Raw genomic sequence first — 14,752 nt, forward strand, 5'->3', positions numbered from 1 at the left:
ATTGAGGACCCTTTTGTCATTTTGGTCCTCACAATAGGAGTTGGTACTCACACACACTTACACACACACATACTGTGCATAGAATGGGGATGTTTAGCTTAGTGGTTAAGGTGTTGGACTACTGGAGGAATCCCAGGTCCACAAAGTTGCCACTGCTGGGCCCCTGAGCAAGGCCCTTAATACTCAATAGCACAGATGTATAAGGGGTTAGTGCACACACTCACACACACACACACACACACACACACACACACAGTGATTATGAGGACTTTTGACACTATCCTAATATTGTGAGGACCTCTGTTCTTTTTTAGGCTAAATACATCCACACACATTTGGTGATTATAAGGACTTGTGACATTCTAAAGGTGTGAGAAAGATTTTGGTTCTCACGAAGGGGTAAACACACACACACACCCCTTTAAATTCTTCTCAGCAATATTTGAAAGTCACAATAAGTATTACCGCAAATAGAAAACATTTCATTCCACCATCCTGTCCTCACTGTAAATCACCTTCTGTAACAAAGCACCGAAAATAAATCTTTACACTTCTGCCAGAAAAAATAAGAGATCAAAAACAGACTTTTTATAACCTCAGAGACAAGAGCCGAGACACATTTAATCAGCAGTCTCTTCTGTGGCATTCAGAGATTTTATTTGACTTTAGGCTTCTTTTAAAAAAAGGCAAAATCGTACAAAAAATAAGGGAACCGAATGTACGTATTGCAGGCATTGGTGTGATTTTGGACGTCCTCGCCGTGGCCTAGACTTTTCAGGCCGTCTTTCCTTCCTCCAGGTTTGTCCTGGGAATAACGGCGGTCTCTGCAGATGACGTAATATGACGAGAATGAAAAATCTCCGAGCCGCTAAACAAGATAAAAACCCGGAGTTGCATATATTTGAAATGAAATGACTTTGCAGACGTTATATTTGTGAGGCCAATTCCTGGTGACTCACAACACATCCGTCACTCACGAAAAGCGTCCGTCGATTCCAGACCTTTGTGTCGATGCGAGGGTTCAGAGGCCGAGTCATGCGTCTCTACAGTCTCTCGATGTCCCTGTATTTCTTGCGTAAGATGGAGACCTGGTCTTTAAACAGTACCGGATCCAAACGGAGCTGAGAGTGAATGAGCGGCATGAAGCCGAACCAGGCGGCGAAGGAGTTCATGCAGGACTGACGCTGAGCGAAGTGATCTGGGTCGGCCCACCGGGATGACTTAGAACCCTGCGAGAGAGAGACAGATAGAGAGAGAGATACTTAGCATACTACCTTAATACACAGACCAGGCATAACATTATGACCACCTGCCTAATATTGTATTGGTTCCCCTTTTAATGGTCCTGCACTGACACCTTTCTATCAGAACCAGCATTAACTTCTTCAGCAATTTGAGCAACAGTAGCTTGTCTGTTGGATTGGATCACACGGGCTAGCCTTTGCGCCCCACATGCATCAATGAGTCCGAACCGCCCATGACCCTGTCTCCGGTTCACCACTGTTCCTTCCTTAGACCACTTTTGACAGATACTGACCACTGCAGACCGGGAACACCCCACAAGAGCTGCAGTTTTGGAGATGTTCTGATCACTCTAGATCATTTATTATTTTTACTTTGTTTTAAGTTACTAAGGACCACTGAACATTCATCTCTGTTTTGTCAACAAACCGTCACTTGCAGGACTTTTCTGCTGGTACCCTGGCAAGAGGGACGAGCGTAGCTGAAGTGCTGAGAGATTCATCAACATGGCTAGCTTCTCAACAGCATGTGCTTAGCTAAGACAGACTGAGTGAGGAGTGCTGAAGTGGAGTGTAGAGAGCAGGGTGAGCGAGACCATCACTGTCTGATAGAGACGTTTCAGGACTCGACAGGTCGCTGAAAGAAAAAGCTGAGAACATCACTGGCTGTTTTTCACCTCCACAGAGGACATTTAGTGAAAATGCTGCGTCTGCACAGGCACTGGCTTCACGCACGACCCCCTTAGTGACCTCCTACCACCCCCTGCTAATCCCTCCTACAACCCCCCACCCCCCACCCACCCACCTGCCATCTGGTGGAATGTTCTAGAGCATCCGAGCTCTAACTGTCCAACTTGTACACATCCACAACTGAGACATTTGTCAAAAGGGTTATACTGCTGAGTCAGTAAGCAGCCACACACACACACACACAGCTACATTCTGCCCCGGAACAATCCGTATATCAGTCCTGGCTTCTACCATTATTACTGCTGCATGACATACATACACACACACACACACACCCACACACACACACACAGACCTGTTGCATCATGGTCTCCTTGTACTGTTTCTTCTGTGTGACTTTGATTGGCGGCAGCTTGGTTACCGTGGAGACAAGGAAGTTCATGAGAATGTCCTCACAGTTGGCGAGTTGGTCCACCATGGAGAGGAGTCGACTGGGCAGGTAGTGAGTGTACAGGAAGTGATAGTACCTGAGAGAGAGAGAGAGAGAGAGATGAAAGGAAATGAATGAATTGGATGGGAAGATATGGAAAGGAAAGGGTGTAAGAGAGAAAGAACAAACATGAAAGGGAAAGAAAGAAAGAAAGAAAGAAAGAAAGAAAGAAAGAAAGAAAGAAAGAAAGAAAGAAAGAAAGAAAGAAAGAAAGAAAGAAAGAAAGAAAGAAAGAAATCCAGTTGTTGTGATCCTGTGAGAAGTAGATATTTTCATCCCTGTATTTTTATGACTCCTTATGTAAAGCACTGCATCATGTCTTTCTTCTTCTCTCTCTCTCTCTCTCTCTCTCTCTCTCTGTCTCTCTCTGTCTGTGTGCGTGTGTGAAGAATTATCAGAGGGGCCTTCACTTTAAAACAAACTGTGATCGCTGTCTCACCTGCACTATAGATCTCTGAAATCTCCCAGTGAACCTGTCAGCGCAAACATTTATATCACACACTGTCTCTGAGAGCTCGCTCTATCACACACACACACACACACACACTGTAAATCTCACCTCAGCACTGAGAATTACCCCCCACACACAACCCTTAGACATTTGTACCTGTGGTAGAAGGCAGCGCCTGTCAGCACCATCGAGTACTCATTGGTCCACTTGGAGGTGTAGCCCCACCTCCCCTTGGTGGCGTCCCAGTAATGACTGCGTGCCGGATATCCGACTATCCGTTCAGGAAAACTGTGCCACACGATGAAGGCGAAATCCACCTGAGTACAGAGGGGAAAAAATGAATAAACACAACAAAACGCATGAATGATTTCTCGTGGCTGCTAGTTTCTATTTTATGCAGAGTTAGCAAAAACAACTCTTCACGTCGCTCCTCGAAACAAAAACGTCCGCAGAGCCGAGAGACTGGAAATGAATCTGCCTAATGCTGGAACTTTCCATTAGAAACCGAAAACATTAATCATTAAATTCTGTGAATAGAGTCTGTGCAAGAAGCTGCAGAGAAAAGTTCTGCAAAAAGCCGCAGAGAAAGAAATCGTTAATGAGAAAACACGTTAAAAATTTCGCTCTTAATGTTACATTACGCTCACAGGCTGATTTAGCGCATCAGCATCAAGAAGCTCTGAGCTTCAGACATCGCCGTAATGTCCCAAGTGAACGGCGTGAGCGGTGAGGTCAGCGGTGTGTGGAGCAGCAAGACAAGTGGACTGTTTAATTATGGGCCTGTTGAGTAGATGAGGGAAAACTGAAGAGAAGATAACGAAGGAAGGAGAGAAAGAAAGAAAGAAAGAAAGAAAGAAAGAAAGAAAGAAAGAAAGAAAGAAAAGCTCCAGTGTCATTATCATCAGACAATCCCAAGATCGAATCTAGAATGTTAAAGATGCTGCAGCATTCAGGAGAGCAGAAAGGGGAGTGTCCTCTAGGTGGGAGGGGCTTACTTTCTCTCCCTTGTCAATCAAAATGGCACTAGCCAATAGAAATCAGGTATGCGGAAGAGGACATATCACAGCAAGTGCCCTGCAGCAGTTAAAACAAACAAACAAACAAAGTAACTGTGAAATAATTAAAAATAAATAAATAAATAAATAAATAAATGAAAGAAAGAAAGAAAGAAAGAAAGAAAGAAAGAAAGAAAGAAAGAAAGAAAGAAAGAAAAAAAAAGAGATAAAATATAAACAAAGAATTGTGGGACATTCATTTAGCTTACTAAATAAATAAAATAAAATAAAATAAAATAAAATAAAATAAAATAAAATAAAATAAAATAAAATAAAATAAAATAAAATAAAATAAAGAGAAAAAACAAAGAGAGCAAAAAAGACAAAAATAAAAAACACAGTGGGACATGTATTTAGCTTAGTAAATAAAATAAAATAAAATAAAATAAAAAAAACAAAGAGAGCAAAAAAGACCAAAAATCATAATAATAAAAAAAATGGGACATTTACATAGCTTATTAAATAAATAAATATATAAAAAGAAAAAAGGAAAGAAAGGAAGAAAGAAAGAAAGAAAGAAAGCAAGAAAAAAAGAAAGGAGGAATAAAAATAGAGTCCAGAATTCTATGTGTACAGTGTGGTAACGGTGAGGTCGTGTGGAGCAGCAGGACACATATTTTACACGCAGAACTTGTTTATTTACGAGCCCGGATAGAGGGAGGCAAGAAGAAAGGAGCTTCAAAGGAAGCATAAAAATCTCGCTGTTGGTTTAACGATCCTCAGCGCTGATGTAAATTTCACCTTTAATAAGTTAATGACTCGAAACCGTAACGATCAGCTCAGACGAGCCGCGGCTCAGCGTAGCAGCTAAGCAAATCTTTATTTCTTTTCAAACGTTACACAGTGGAACAGATTTCAGACGTTTAACTACAGGGAGCTTACGATTGTAAATCCTGGATTCTGATTGGTCGGAAACTCTGTCAGCAGCACAACTGTAAATCTCAGGTGTGTTTGAATGCACATGCTTACAAATGACAACACAGGCACTTGTGAGGCAGATTGACTTTAAATTACATTTAAAAAAATCCTGTTTTTTATTAAGGAAAATATGTAAATGTTGATATGGTGATTAATAAGTTTTCTGTGGGGAGATCCCAATCCCAAGATCGAAAAGGAGTGGATCCTCTGGGTGGGAGGGGCTTACTGCCTCTCCCTTGTCAATCAAAGTGGCACTAGCCAATCGAGTTCAGGTATGTGTAAGAGGCCAGATATCACTCTATGTAACTGAGCAAGTGCTGTTCAAAAAAAAAAAACAAAATTGAAAGAAAGTAATTGGGAAATAATCAAAAATAAACAAAAATAAATAAAGAGAAAGAATGAAGGTAAAAAAAGTGCAAAAAAAGACAAAAAAAACAGTGGGACATTTATTTAGCTTACTAAAGCAAAGCAAAGCAAAGCAAAGCAAAGCAAAGAAAAGAAAAGAAAAGAAAAGAAAAGAAAAAAACAAAGAGAGCAAAAAGATTTAAAAAAATTAGAAAAAATTAGCTTACTAAATAAATAAAATAAATACATGATAAATAAATAAATAAATAAATTTATTTAGTGTGTGTTTTCAAGGCAGAAATTCAGTTTTTGTTGGTATCTCCCTCTAACAAATCAAAAAAAATAAAAGTAAAGTGAAGTCCGAGCAGATTTCAGATGATGTAATGGATGTAGACGTGTGTAACTGTACCGGTGAGTCTCCGTTATTCATCCTTCATCCTTTCCTAAAAGGAATCTCTGCACTGTCTTTCAGCTCAGGCGTAAACATGCGAATGGTAAACACTAAAACTGCTTAATGGCTTCTCCAACCAAACTTGCGATGCGTGATAAATAACCCTCGTCCACGTCCCTGCGCCTCCGGCCAAGAAAGCAGGCCAAAAAACCAGGCTCCATTTGTTTTGAACTGACAATAGCAGCGCAGAAGTTAACGACAAACAGAGAATTACTTCGTTTATTTATTTATCTTCCGGAAAAAAAACTGCCAGCAGAACTTCCTGAGACCTGGAGCTTTTACTTTACTCCAAAATCAGCTCCATTTGCAAAGGCCTGGCTCCTATAATTCCCTCTGGCTTTCTGGCAGGTCTGTCTTGGGTTTATCAGCATGTAGAGGCCTCATCATCATCATCATCATCATCATCATCATTATCATCATCTGGCAGCCAGAACACCAATGTAATACAACTCTAGGCTTTTGGCTTTATGTCCTTTGGTTCTCTCTCTCTCTTTCTCTCTCTCTCTCTCTCTCTCTCTCTCTCTCTTTCTTTTGATTCTGAGAAATAGGTCAGAATTCTTTCTTTCTTTCTTTCTCGAGAGATTTTGAGAGATAGGCTCTCTCTCTCTCTCTCTCTCTCTCTCTCTCTCTCTCTTTTGATTCTGAGAAATAGGTCAGAATTCTTTCTTTCTTTCTTTCTTTCTTTCTTTCTCTCTCTCTCTCTGTCTCTCTCTCTCTCTCGATTCTAGGAAAAAGGTCCATGGGGCGGTAGCAGCTCAAGTGTTTAGGGCTCTGGGTCGTTGACCGGAAGATCATGGTTCAAGCTTCAGCACTGCCAAGTTGCCACTGTTGGGCCCTTGAGCAAGGCCTCTACCCCCCACTGCATCATGGCTGACCCTGCAATCTGACCCCAACCCCAAAGGATGGGATGTGACAAATTAAGAAAGCTTAACTTAGAATTCTCTCTCTCTCTCTCTCTCTCTCTCTCTCTCTTGATTCTGAGAGATAGGTCAGAATTCTCTCTCTCTCTCTCTCTCTCTCTCTCTCTCTCTCTCTTCAGAAGGTGTCAATTCTTTCCTATCACATGTTTACACTTAACACACTATTACTATCTCACACAAGTAATTGTTGATATGGTGAAACTTTCAGTATTAAGAGAAGGAGTCTCCAGTGTCAGTAAAAGTCCAGAACACCAGCTTAAAATCTTTTCTGGCTCTTTCGAGGAGAGTTTCCAGGAGTCGAAGTTACGAGAGACGTGGTTTCTCAGATTCTTCAAGGAGAGACTGGTGAAGAAGGGATGCTGGAACATTCCACACTGTTAAATGTAGCTACAACAAATGGATAACAACAAAACTACCTGTAATGGCGGAGGAGTCAGCTCTTGGAGACAAGGTGGAATTGAGAACTTGCTCTGTTTGTGTAGGACCTTAAAACAAAGCCCTCCATGTACGGTTCTAGTTAAAACAGTGAGTAGCACACTGATAGTAGCACTAGCCCAAGAACCCTGTGTATAGTGTAAAGAAAAACACTCTAGTATAATAATACTGGCTTCCTCACTGATTTTGTTTCATAATCGTTAACTATGTACATAATATATGTCATAAATATTGGCACCCCAACAAAAAGAGAGGACAGGTTTTCTAAAAACAAGACCTGACCTTTACTGAAACTGTGTAATGAAGCACGCTCTTCGGGAATGTCTGAGGCTTCAGGAAATAAAAGAAGTGTTGAAATCTTTTAAGCACTTTCAGAGAGAGTAAATTTACAAATGTTGGATGGAATCTAATGCAGACCGGCTCACGTCCTAATAGCGATCTACTTCCTCTATCCCTTTCTCATCCTTTCTATTTTTGCTCTCACTTTATTTTCTATTCTCATGGTCCTCCAGCCTCTCTCTCTCTCTCTCTCTCTCTGTCTATCCATCTTACCGTTTCCGTCTTAGACACACATTATTGTCTTATTAAATTATACAGCCAAGAGCAATTAAAAGCAAATCCAGCAGCCCGCTGATCCTGCGCCGTGTAAATATCATGCCTGCGCTAATTGAATCTGAGGAGAGCGAATTGACATTAACAAAGTGCGTGCACAAACACAAAAACACGGAGACGAGGGAGGGGGCAGCGCACTCTGCATAACAAAGACGTAGACGAGACGAAAGTAAGCTGATTAGCGGAAAAATGAAAAAGGAGGATTAGTGTGGGCTTTTTTTTTTGTGGTTAGGTTGGGCTTTGTCTTATTTATTAATCTTACTTTTGTTTACACAGCTTTAGAGGGGGGAAAAAAACAACAACATAACTTGCAAATTCATAATTCAATACAATTGCCTCGAGTTATATTAAAATATACATGTGTGGTTAGAGCTAGTGGCGGGATTAGCGCCTCTCAATTTTATAGATTAATGGAAAATGTATTAGAATTGTAAATAACATTATATCAAATTACATTCGCCCAACCTGTCTGTCCAAAATGTTTTGTGTGTCTGTAATATTTGTATTATGTCTGTAATTGTGTGCTGTATTCTGTTTATTATGTCTGTAGTAATAGTTTACTGTGTAGTTATAAGTTATAAATTAGGTTATAAGTTTGTGTCTGTAATATGTTTATTACTGTCTGTAATTGTGTCTGTAATATGTTTATTACTGTGTCTGTAATTGTGTCTGTAGTATGTATATAGGTCTTTAGTGTGTTTATTTTTATTAGGTCTGTAATATGTTTATTACTGTGTCTGTAATTGTGTCTGTGATTTTTATAATATCTGTAATATGCTTGCTGTGTCTGTAATAAGTTTATATCTCTAATTGTGTCTGTAATATGTTTATTACTGTGTCTGTAATTGTGTCTGTGATTTTTATAATATCTGTAATATGCTTGCTGTGTCTGTAATAAGTTTATATCTCTAATTGTGTCTGTAATATGTTTATTACTGTGTCTGTAATTGTGTCTGTAGTATGTTTATTTTTATTAGGTCTCTAATATGTTTATTAATGTGTCTGTAATTGTGTCTGTAATATGTTTATTACTGTGTCTGTTATTGTGTCTGTAATATGTTTATTTTTTATTAGGTCTGTAATATGCTTGCTGTGTCTGTAATAAGTTTATATCTCTAATTGTGTCTGTAATATGTTTATTACTGTGTCTGTAATTGTGTCTGTAATATGTTTATTACTGTGTCTGTAATTGTGTCTGTAATATGTTTATTTTTTATTAGGTCTGTAATATGCTTGCTGTGTCTGTAATAAGTTTATATCTCTAATTGTGTCTGTAATATGTTTATTACTGTGTCTGTAATTGTGTCTGTAATATGTTTATTACTGTGTCTGTAATTGTGTCTGTAGTATGTTTATTTTTATTAGGTCTGTAGTATGTTTATTTTTATTAGGTCTGTAATATGTTTATTACTGTGTCTGTAATTGTGTCTGTAATATGTTTATTTTTATTAGGTCTGTAATATGCTTGCTGTGTCTGTAATAAGTTTATATCTCTAATTGTGTCTGTAATATGTTTATTACTGTGTCCGTAATTGTGTCTGTAGTATGTTTATTTTTATTAGGTCTCTAATATGTTTATTAATGTGTCTGTAATTGTGTCTGTAATATGTTTATTACTGTGTCTGTTATTGTGTCTGTAGTATGTTTATTTTTATTAGGTCTGTAGTATGTTTATTTTTATTAGGTCTGTAATATGTTTATTACTGTGTCTGTAATTGTGTCTGTAATATGTTTATTTTTATTAGGTCTGTAATATGCTTGCTGTGTCTGTAATAAGTTTATGTCTGTAATTGTGTCTGTAATATGTTTATTATTGTGTCTGTAATTGTGTCTGTAATGTTTATTGTATCTTTAATGTGTATTTTATGTTTATAATTGTCTGTCATATAGTTATTTTGTCTGTAATATGTTTATTACATCTGTAGTTGTGTCTGTAATATGTTTACTGTGTCTGCATTCCATTTATTAGGTCCGTAATTTTGTCTATAATCTATTTATTGTGTTGATAACATGTTTATGTTTACTGTGTCTGCAATACATTTATTATGTCTGTAATTGGGTTCATAATGTAATAATATGGTTATTCCATCTGTAAAGTTCATTTTTATTGTGTTTGTAATAACATTTATTAAATCTGTAACTGTGTCTGTAATATGCTTACTGTGTCTGCAGTACATTTATTGTGTCTGTAATATGCTTTTTTTTTAAATTATGTCTGCAAACTGATTTTCTATTATGTCTGTAATATGTTTCTTTTTATTAGGTCTGTAATAAGTTTATGTCTAATTGTGTCTGTAATATTTTTTATTATTGTATCTGTATTTGTGTCTGTAATATGTTTCTTTTTATTATGTCTGTAATATGTCTGCTATGTCTGTAATTGTGTCTGTCGTATGTTTATTACATCTGTAATTGTCTGTAATATGTTTATCGTCTTTGATATATATTTATTGTGACTGTAATAAATTTTCTGTGTCTGTAATATGTTAAGGCTCACTGTGTTAGTGCAGTATTTCTATTATGTCTATAATTGTGATGTTTGTTGTGTCTGTAATTTTTATTGTGTCTGTAATAGGTTAACTGTGTCTTTAATATGTTTATGTTTACTTTGTCTGTGATACATTTATTGTGTCTGTGATATATTTATTATGTCTGCAATTGTGTGTGTAATATATCTATTGTCTCTGTAATTGTGTCTCTAATATGTTTATTGTGTCTGTAATAATGTTTCCAATGTCCATTATAGCCTGTAGTATACACTTCACAGAGCTTTACCTCATTCGTGGACAGAACCGAGTCCTCGTCCAGGCTGAGCACGGCGTCAGTCTTGATGACATCATGAGGGAAAAAACGTCTGCTCATCGTCTGTGGAAACAAAGACAGGAAAAGACGTGAGTGACATCCCTTTGAAATTTCATCAGCCATCTAAAAAATCCTCCAGTTATCACTCTTTCACTTCTCCTGTGGCGATAAAAACAAACCCATCTCCACCTTGTTTAGTCATTGTCTTCATTATCGAGGCATCTGTTTCCATGCTTTGTCTCAGTCATGTGAAAAATCGCACTGTGGAACGTGGCAAATTGTGAAGCACTTCAGAGTGTGAAGAACGTTTCCGAAGTCTTTGTGTAGAGCTTGGGGGGGTTTTGTCTGATTTGTTCGACAGGTATACAATAACTTCTCCAGGTCTCGTTCTACATCCTAAATTGAATCCTGACCGGTCTCGGAATCCACCGGGATGCTGACCAAGAAAAAGCGCTTACTTACTTACAGGAATAAATACTTTTAACATGCACTTTGCTTGTTTTTATAATTGCAGTATTGCTGTTTTGTTAGTTTACAGGAATCCAGGAGCAGCGACTGAGCCATTGATCCGGCAGGCTGGTTATGACAGGCCAGTGTTCAATCATTTCAGTCAATAAAGGCTTTAGGCAAACACTTCCCTAATTACAGTATTGATACTTAATTAGAGAGGCTGAGTCATTTAAACAGCTTCATTTAAAAAGGAAAACAGATTTGTTAAACCTTAATAAATCTACTGTATGTGGACCTGAAGGGAGTTTTTATTAGATTAGCAACCAGATCTGATTCTTTTCAATCTAACGGTCCTGTTTTTTGTTGTCATGCTTCAGATTCTTGTTCTTGGCTGTTCAGAGCCCCATGCCATCTTCTGAGCAAGGTGTGACGAGGTGTTGGGCATGCTTTTCTGTTCTGCACGAATGTAAAGAGTGGTTATTTGAATTAGTGTAGCCTTCCTGGCTATTCTCTCCACAGATTGCTGTTCATTAGATGTTTTTTGTTTCTCAGACCATTTTTTTGTAAACTCTAAAGACATCCATGGAACAAGTTCCTATTATCACTCACGCTACAGCCAAAAAGAAAAGAAAGTGACCTTTCCTAACTTAGATTGTGGACACATCAGGGCATGACAACCCTAGGCAAATTCCTTTTTCTCCACAGCTGCCTAAATGAATCCTAAATGAAAGGTCAGGATCATAATGAGCCTGTCAAAGTCCAAAAGCAAGAAATAAAACATTGGAGGACCCTGGGGAACCGGAACATCAGCTAATCAGTGTTTGACCTTTTGGATCTGCTATTTTTTTAAATACATGTAAGTAAATTAAGACATGGGTGAATTTCACGCTGGCATTGATGACAGGCATTCTGCCCTTTGCCCTTTTCCTTAGACCGTTATGTAAATTAGCCCATTTTTTTTTGCCTTACTATGATACTAATGTGGAGGTTTCCCGACTTTCTTAGCTTCTGTACTTTCTCAACATTCTGTACAACATTGTCCTTATATGGTCAGTGTTTCCTGGGGACACTTTGTTCCCAGAGCAAGGACAGGACTCTTGGGTGTCATGTCCACCCTGTCAAATCTTTATTGACCCATCCCTTGATACTCTGTACACCATCTGCCACATTTTGTCCCTCATGCTCCTCATATGGTCATTGTTTCCTGTCCTCTCTTTTTTTTTATAGGGTCACTGTTTCCTGAAGGACATTTAATTCCTGCAAAGGACCAAAATGGGGACTGAATCAAAGGGTCCCATGGCTGTCTTAGAGAAAACATTTTATATGCTGCCCTCGTTCCTAATATGGTCAGCATTTCTTCCGGACATTTAGTTCCCACCAACGAGTGGAATAGCCAAAGTGGATGACTGCAGGACATGGTATCTGCTCAGTCTTTGTTGACCCGTCGCAATACCATCTGCCCAATTGTAGATGTTCTGTCTCCGTTGTCCCACCATGCTTTGTACACTGTCTGCCCTGATTTGTTGTTCTGTTGTCCTTATATGGTGAATGTTTCCGGAGGACATTTGGTTCCCACAAAGTGGTGAAGAGTTCAAAGTGGGTGAAAAGTTCATTATATCTGCTTTGCTTTTGTCTTTGAAGCCTCATTCGATAAGACTCTTTACCAAATGGCCAGTTTTGCCCTTCAGTTTTCCTTATATAGTCATTGTTTCCTGAGGACATGATTGATTCCAAAATGAGGACAGGATCGCAAGGTGTGGATTTGTCCCTGTACTGTTTGTCCTTCTTTTTCCTTACATGGTCATTCCTTATATGGACTGTTTGGTCCAAAGTGTCAAGAGATGATTGACTGTCGGATTGGGGAATGCCATGTCCACCAATACACTATACACCATCTTTTCCATTGTACACCTCACTTTCCATATATGGTCAATGCTTCCTGTAGAAATATAGATTACAGGGCATGACATCTCTGTTGATTTCCTCTCTGTTTTTCTGTCATGCTTTGCACACTGTCTGTTGATTTGTTCATTTCTCTCCTTATATGGTTAGCAATATTGTTTTCTGAAACTGTTGCCATGGCTGCAAATTAATCTCACCTGCTGCTTGTTATCCTGCTTGTTTGTCTATTTATACCCTCTTCTTTTTTCCTGCCTGGTTGCCAGGTATTTTGTATCTATTTGCTAAAAATTCCCCACTTCGCACTTGCCTTTTCATCACTTCCTAGTTTTCTGGGGTTTTTTTCTATTCTGTTTAAATTAGCCTAGATTTGTGGTTTAGCCTTAATAAACATCCTTCGAAATATGTGATGTGAGCAAAAAGAGAGACAGATAGAGAGAAAGAAGGATAGAAATATCATAAAATCCTTCTCTTCACACACAAAAAAAGCACCAAAACATGACTTGGCCCTTCCCTTGAGAGGATGTAATATAAAGATGCAGGTAAAGGTCAGTTTATTAAAAATCTACCAACACAATGACACACAGCGACAAGGCTGGAGAACAGAGAAGCCGGGGGTTCCTCCGAGGCCGAGAGCAGCAGCAGATCAATAAATCTGCCGGCTCTGTTTCAGTCCAACACAAGCTAGGGATCGGATTAGCGTGCTCGACTCGCTTTCTGACGGACTATCGGATTCTTATTAGAGAGAGAGAGAGAAAGAAAGCGTCTCTTAAGTAGATCATAGTCTGGCGAGATCAGACACGCACACCCAGTGTGAAAATTGTTTCTCCATACCTTCCTCTCTTCCTCAATGATGGTCAGAGGGACGCTGATGGATGGCCATTTGCTTCTGGGAGGTGAAGGTTTCTCACAGTTCCATAACACGATGATCTGTAAAAGAAGCATCCAGAGCAAGCTAATTATAAACATTAATATGTTTGCATAGGCAAGAAAACTCTTTTTTATCCATTTATACACTGCTCAAAAAAAAATGAAAGGAACATTTTGAAAACACATCAGATCTCAATGGGGGAAAAATATCTTGCTGGATATCTATACTGATATGGACTGGGTAATGTGTTAGGAATGAAAGGATGCCACATGGTTTGATGGAAATAAAAATGATCAACCTACAGAGGGCTGAATTCAAAGACTCCCCTAAAATCAAAGTGAAAAAATTATTCAGAAGGCTAGTCCATTTTGCTGAAATTTCATTGCAGCAACTCAAAATGGTAATCAGTAGTTTGTAGGGCCCTCACGTGCTGACAACTTTGGGTCATGCTCCTACTGAGATGACGGATGGTGTCCTGGGGTATTTTCTCCCAGATCTGGACCAGGGCATCACTGAGCTCCTAGACAGTCTGAGGTGCAACCTGGCAGCATCGGATAGACCAAAACGTAATGTCCCAGAGATGTTCTATTGAATTTAGGTCTGGCGAGCGTGGGGGCCATTCAATGGTATCAATTCCTTCATCCTCCAGGAACTGCCTGCATACTCACCACATGAGGCTGGGCATTGTCATGCACCAGGAGGAACCCAGGACCCACTGCACCAGTGTAGGGTCTGACAATGGGTCCAAGGATTTCATCTTGATACCGCATGGCAGTCAAGGTGCCATTGTCTAGCTTGTAGAGGTCTGTGCATCCCTCCATGGATATGCCTCCTCAGACCATCACTGACCCACCACCAAACAGGTCATGCTGAATGATGTTACATGCAGCATAATGTTCTCCATGGCTTCTCCAGACCCTTTCACCTCTGTCACATGTGCTCAGGGTGAACCTGCTCTCATTTGTGAAAAGCACAGGGAACCAGTGGCAGACCTGCCAATTCTGGTGTTCAATGCCAAATACTAATTGAGACCAGGCATTGAGCACAGGGCCCATTAGAGGACGTAGGGCCCTCAGGCCACCTTCATGAAGTTTCTGATTGTTTGGTCAGACTCATTCAAAC

At 39.2% G+C, this 14,752-nt stretch overlaps 1 protein-coding gene across 2 annotated transcripts in view; it reads right to left on the minus strand.

Annotated features, from left to right (window-relative positions):
• Window positions 1–568: 568 nt before the first annotated feature.
• Window positions 569–14,752, minus strand: part of LOC131353925 (exostosin-1) — a 182,307-nt gene continuing 168,123 nt past the window's right edge. The window contains exons 8-12 of one of the 2 annotated variants that reach the window (XM_058391054.1): window positions 13,594–13,689; window positions 10,384–10,473; window positions 3,029–3,189; window positions 2,287–2,458; window positions 569–1,229 (exon numbers count right to left, since the gene is read on the minus strand). In XM_058391054.1, the coding sequence (XP_058247037.1) occupies window positions 1,044–1,229; window positions 2,287–2,458; window positions 3,029–3,189; window positions 10,384–10,473; window positions 13,594–13,689 (705 nt within the window). In that variant the 3' untranslated portion in view covers window positions 569–1,043. The remainder of the gene's footprint in view (window positions 1,230–2,286; window positions 2,459–3,028; window positions 3,190–10,383; window positions 10,474–13,593; window positions 13,690–14,752) is intronic. The other variant, XM_058391053.1, reaches the window with a different exon arrangement.

This window comes from Hemibagrus wyckioides, linkage group LG06, assembly GCF_019097595.1.
Source record: "Hemibagrus wyckioides isolate EC202008001 linkage group LG06, SWU_Hwy_1.0, whole genome shotgun sequence".
NCBI classification, from domain to species: domain Eukaryota; kingdom Metazoa; phylum Chordata; class Actinopteri; order Siluriformes; family Bagridae; genus Hemibagrus; species Hemibagrus wyckioides.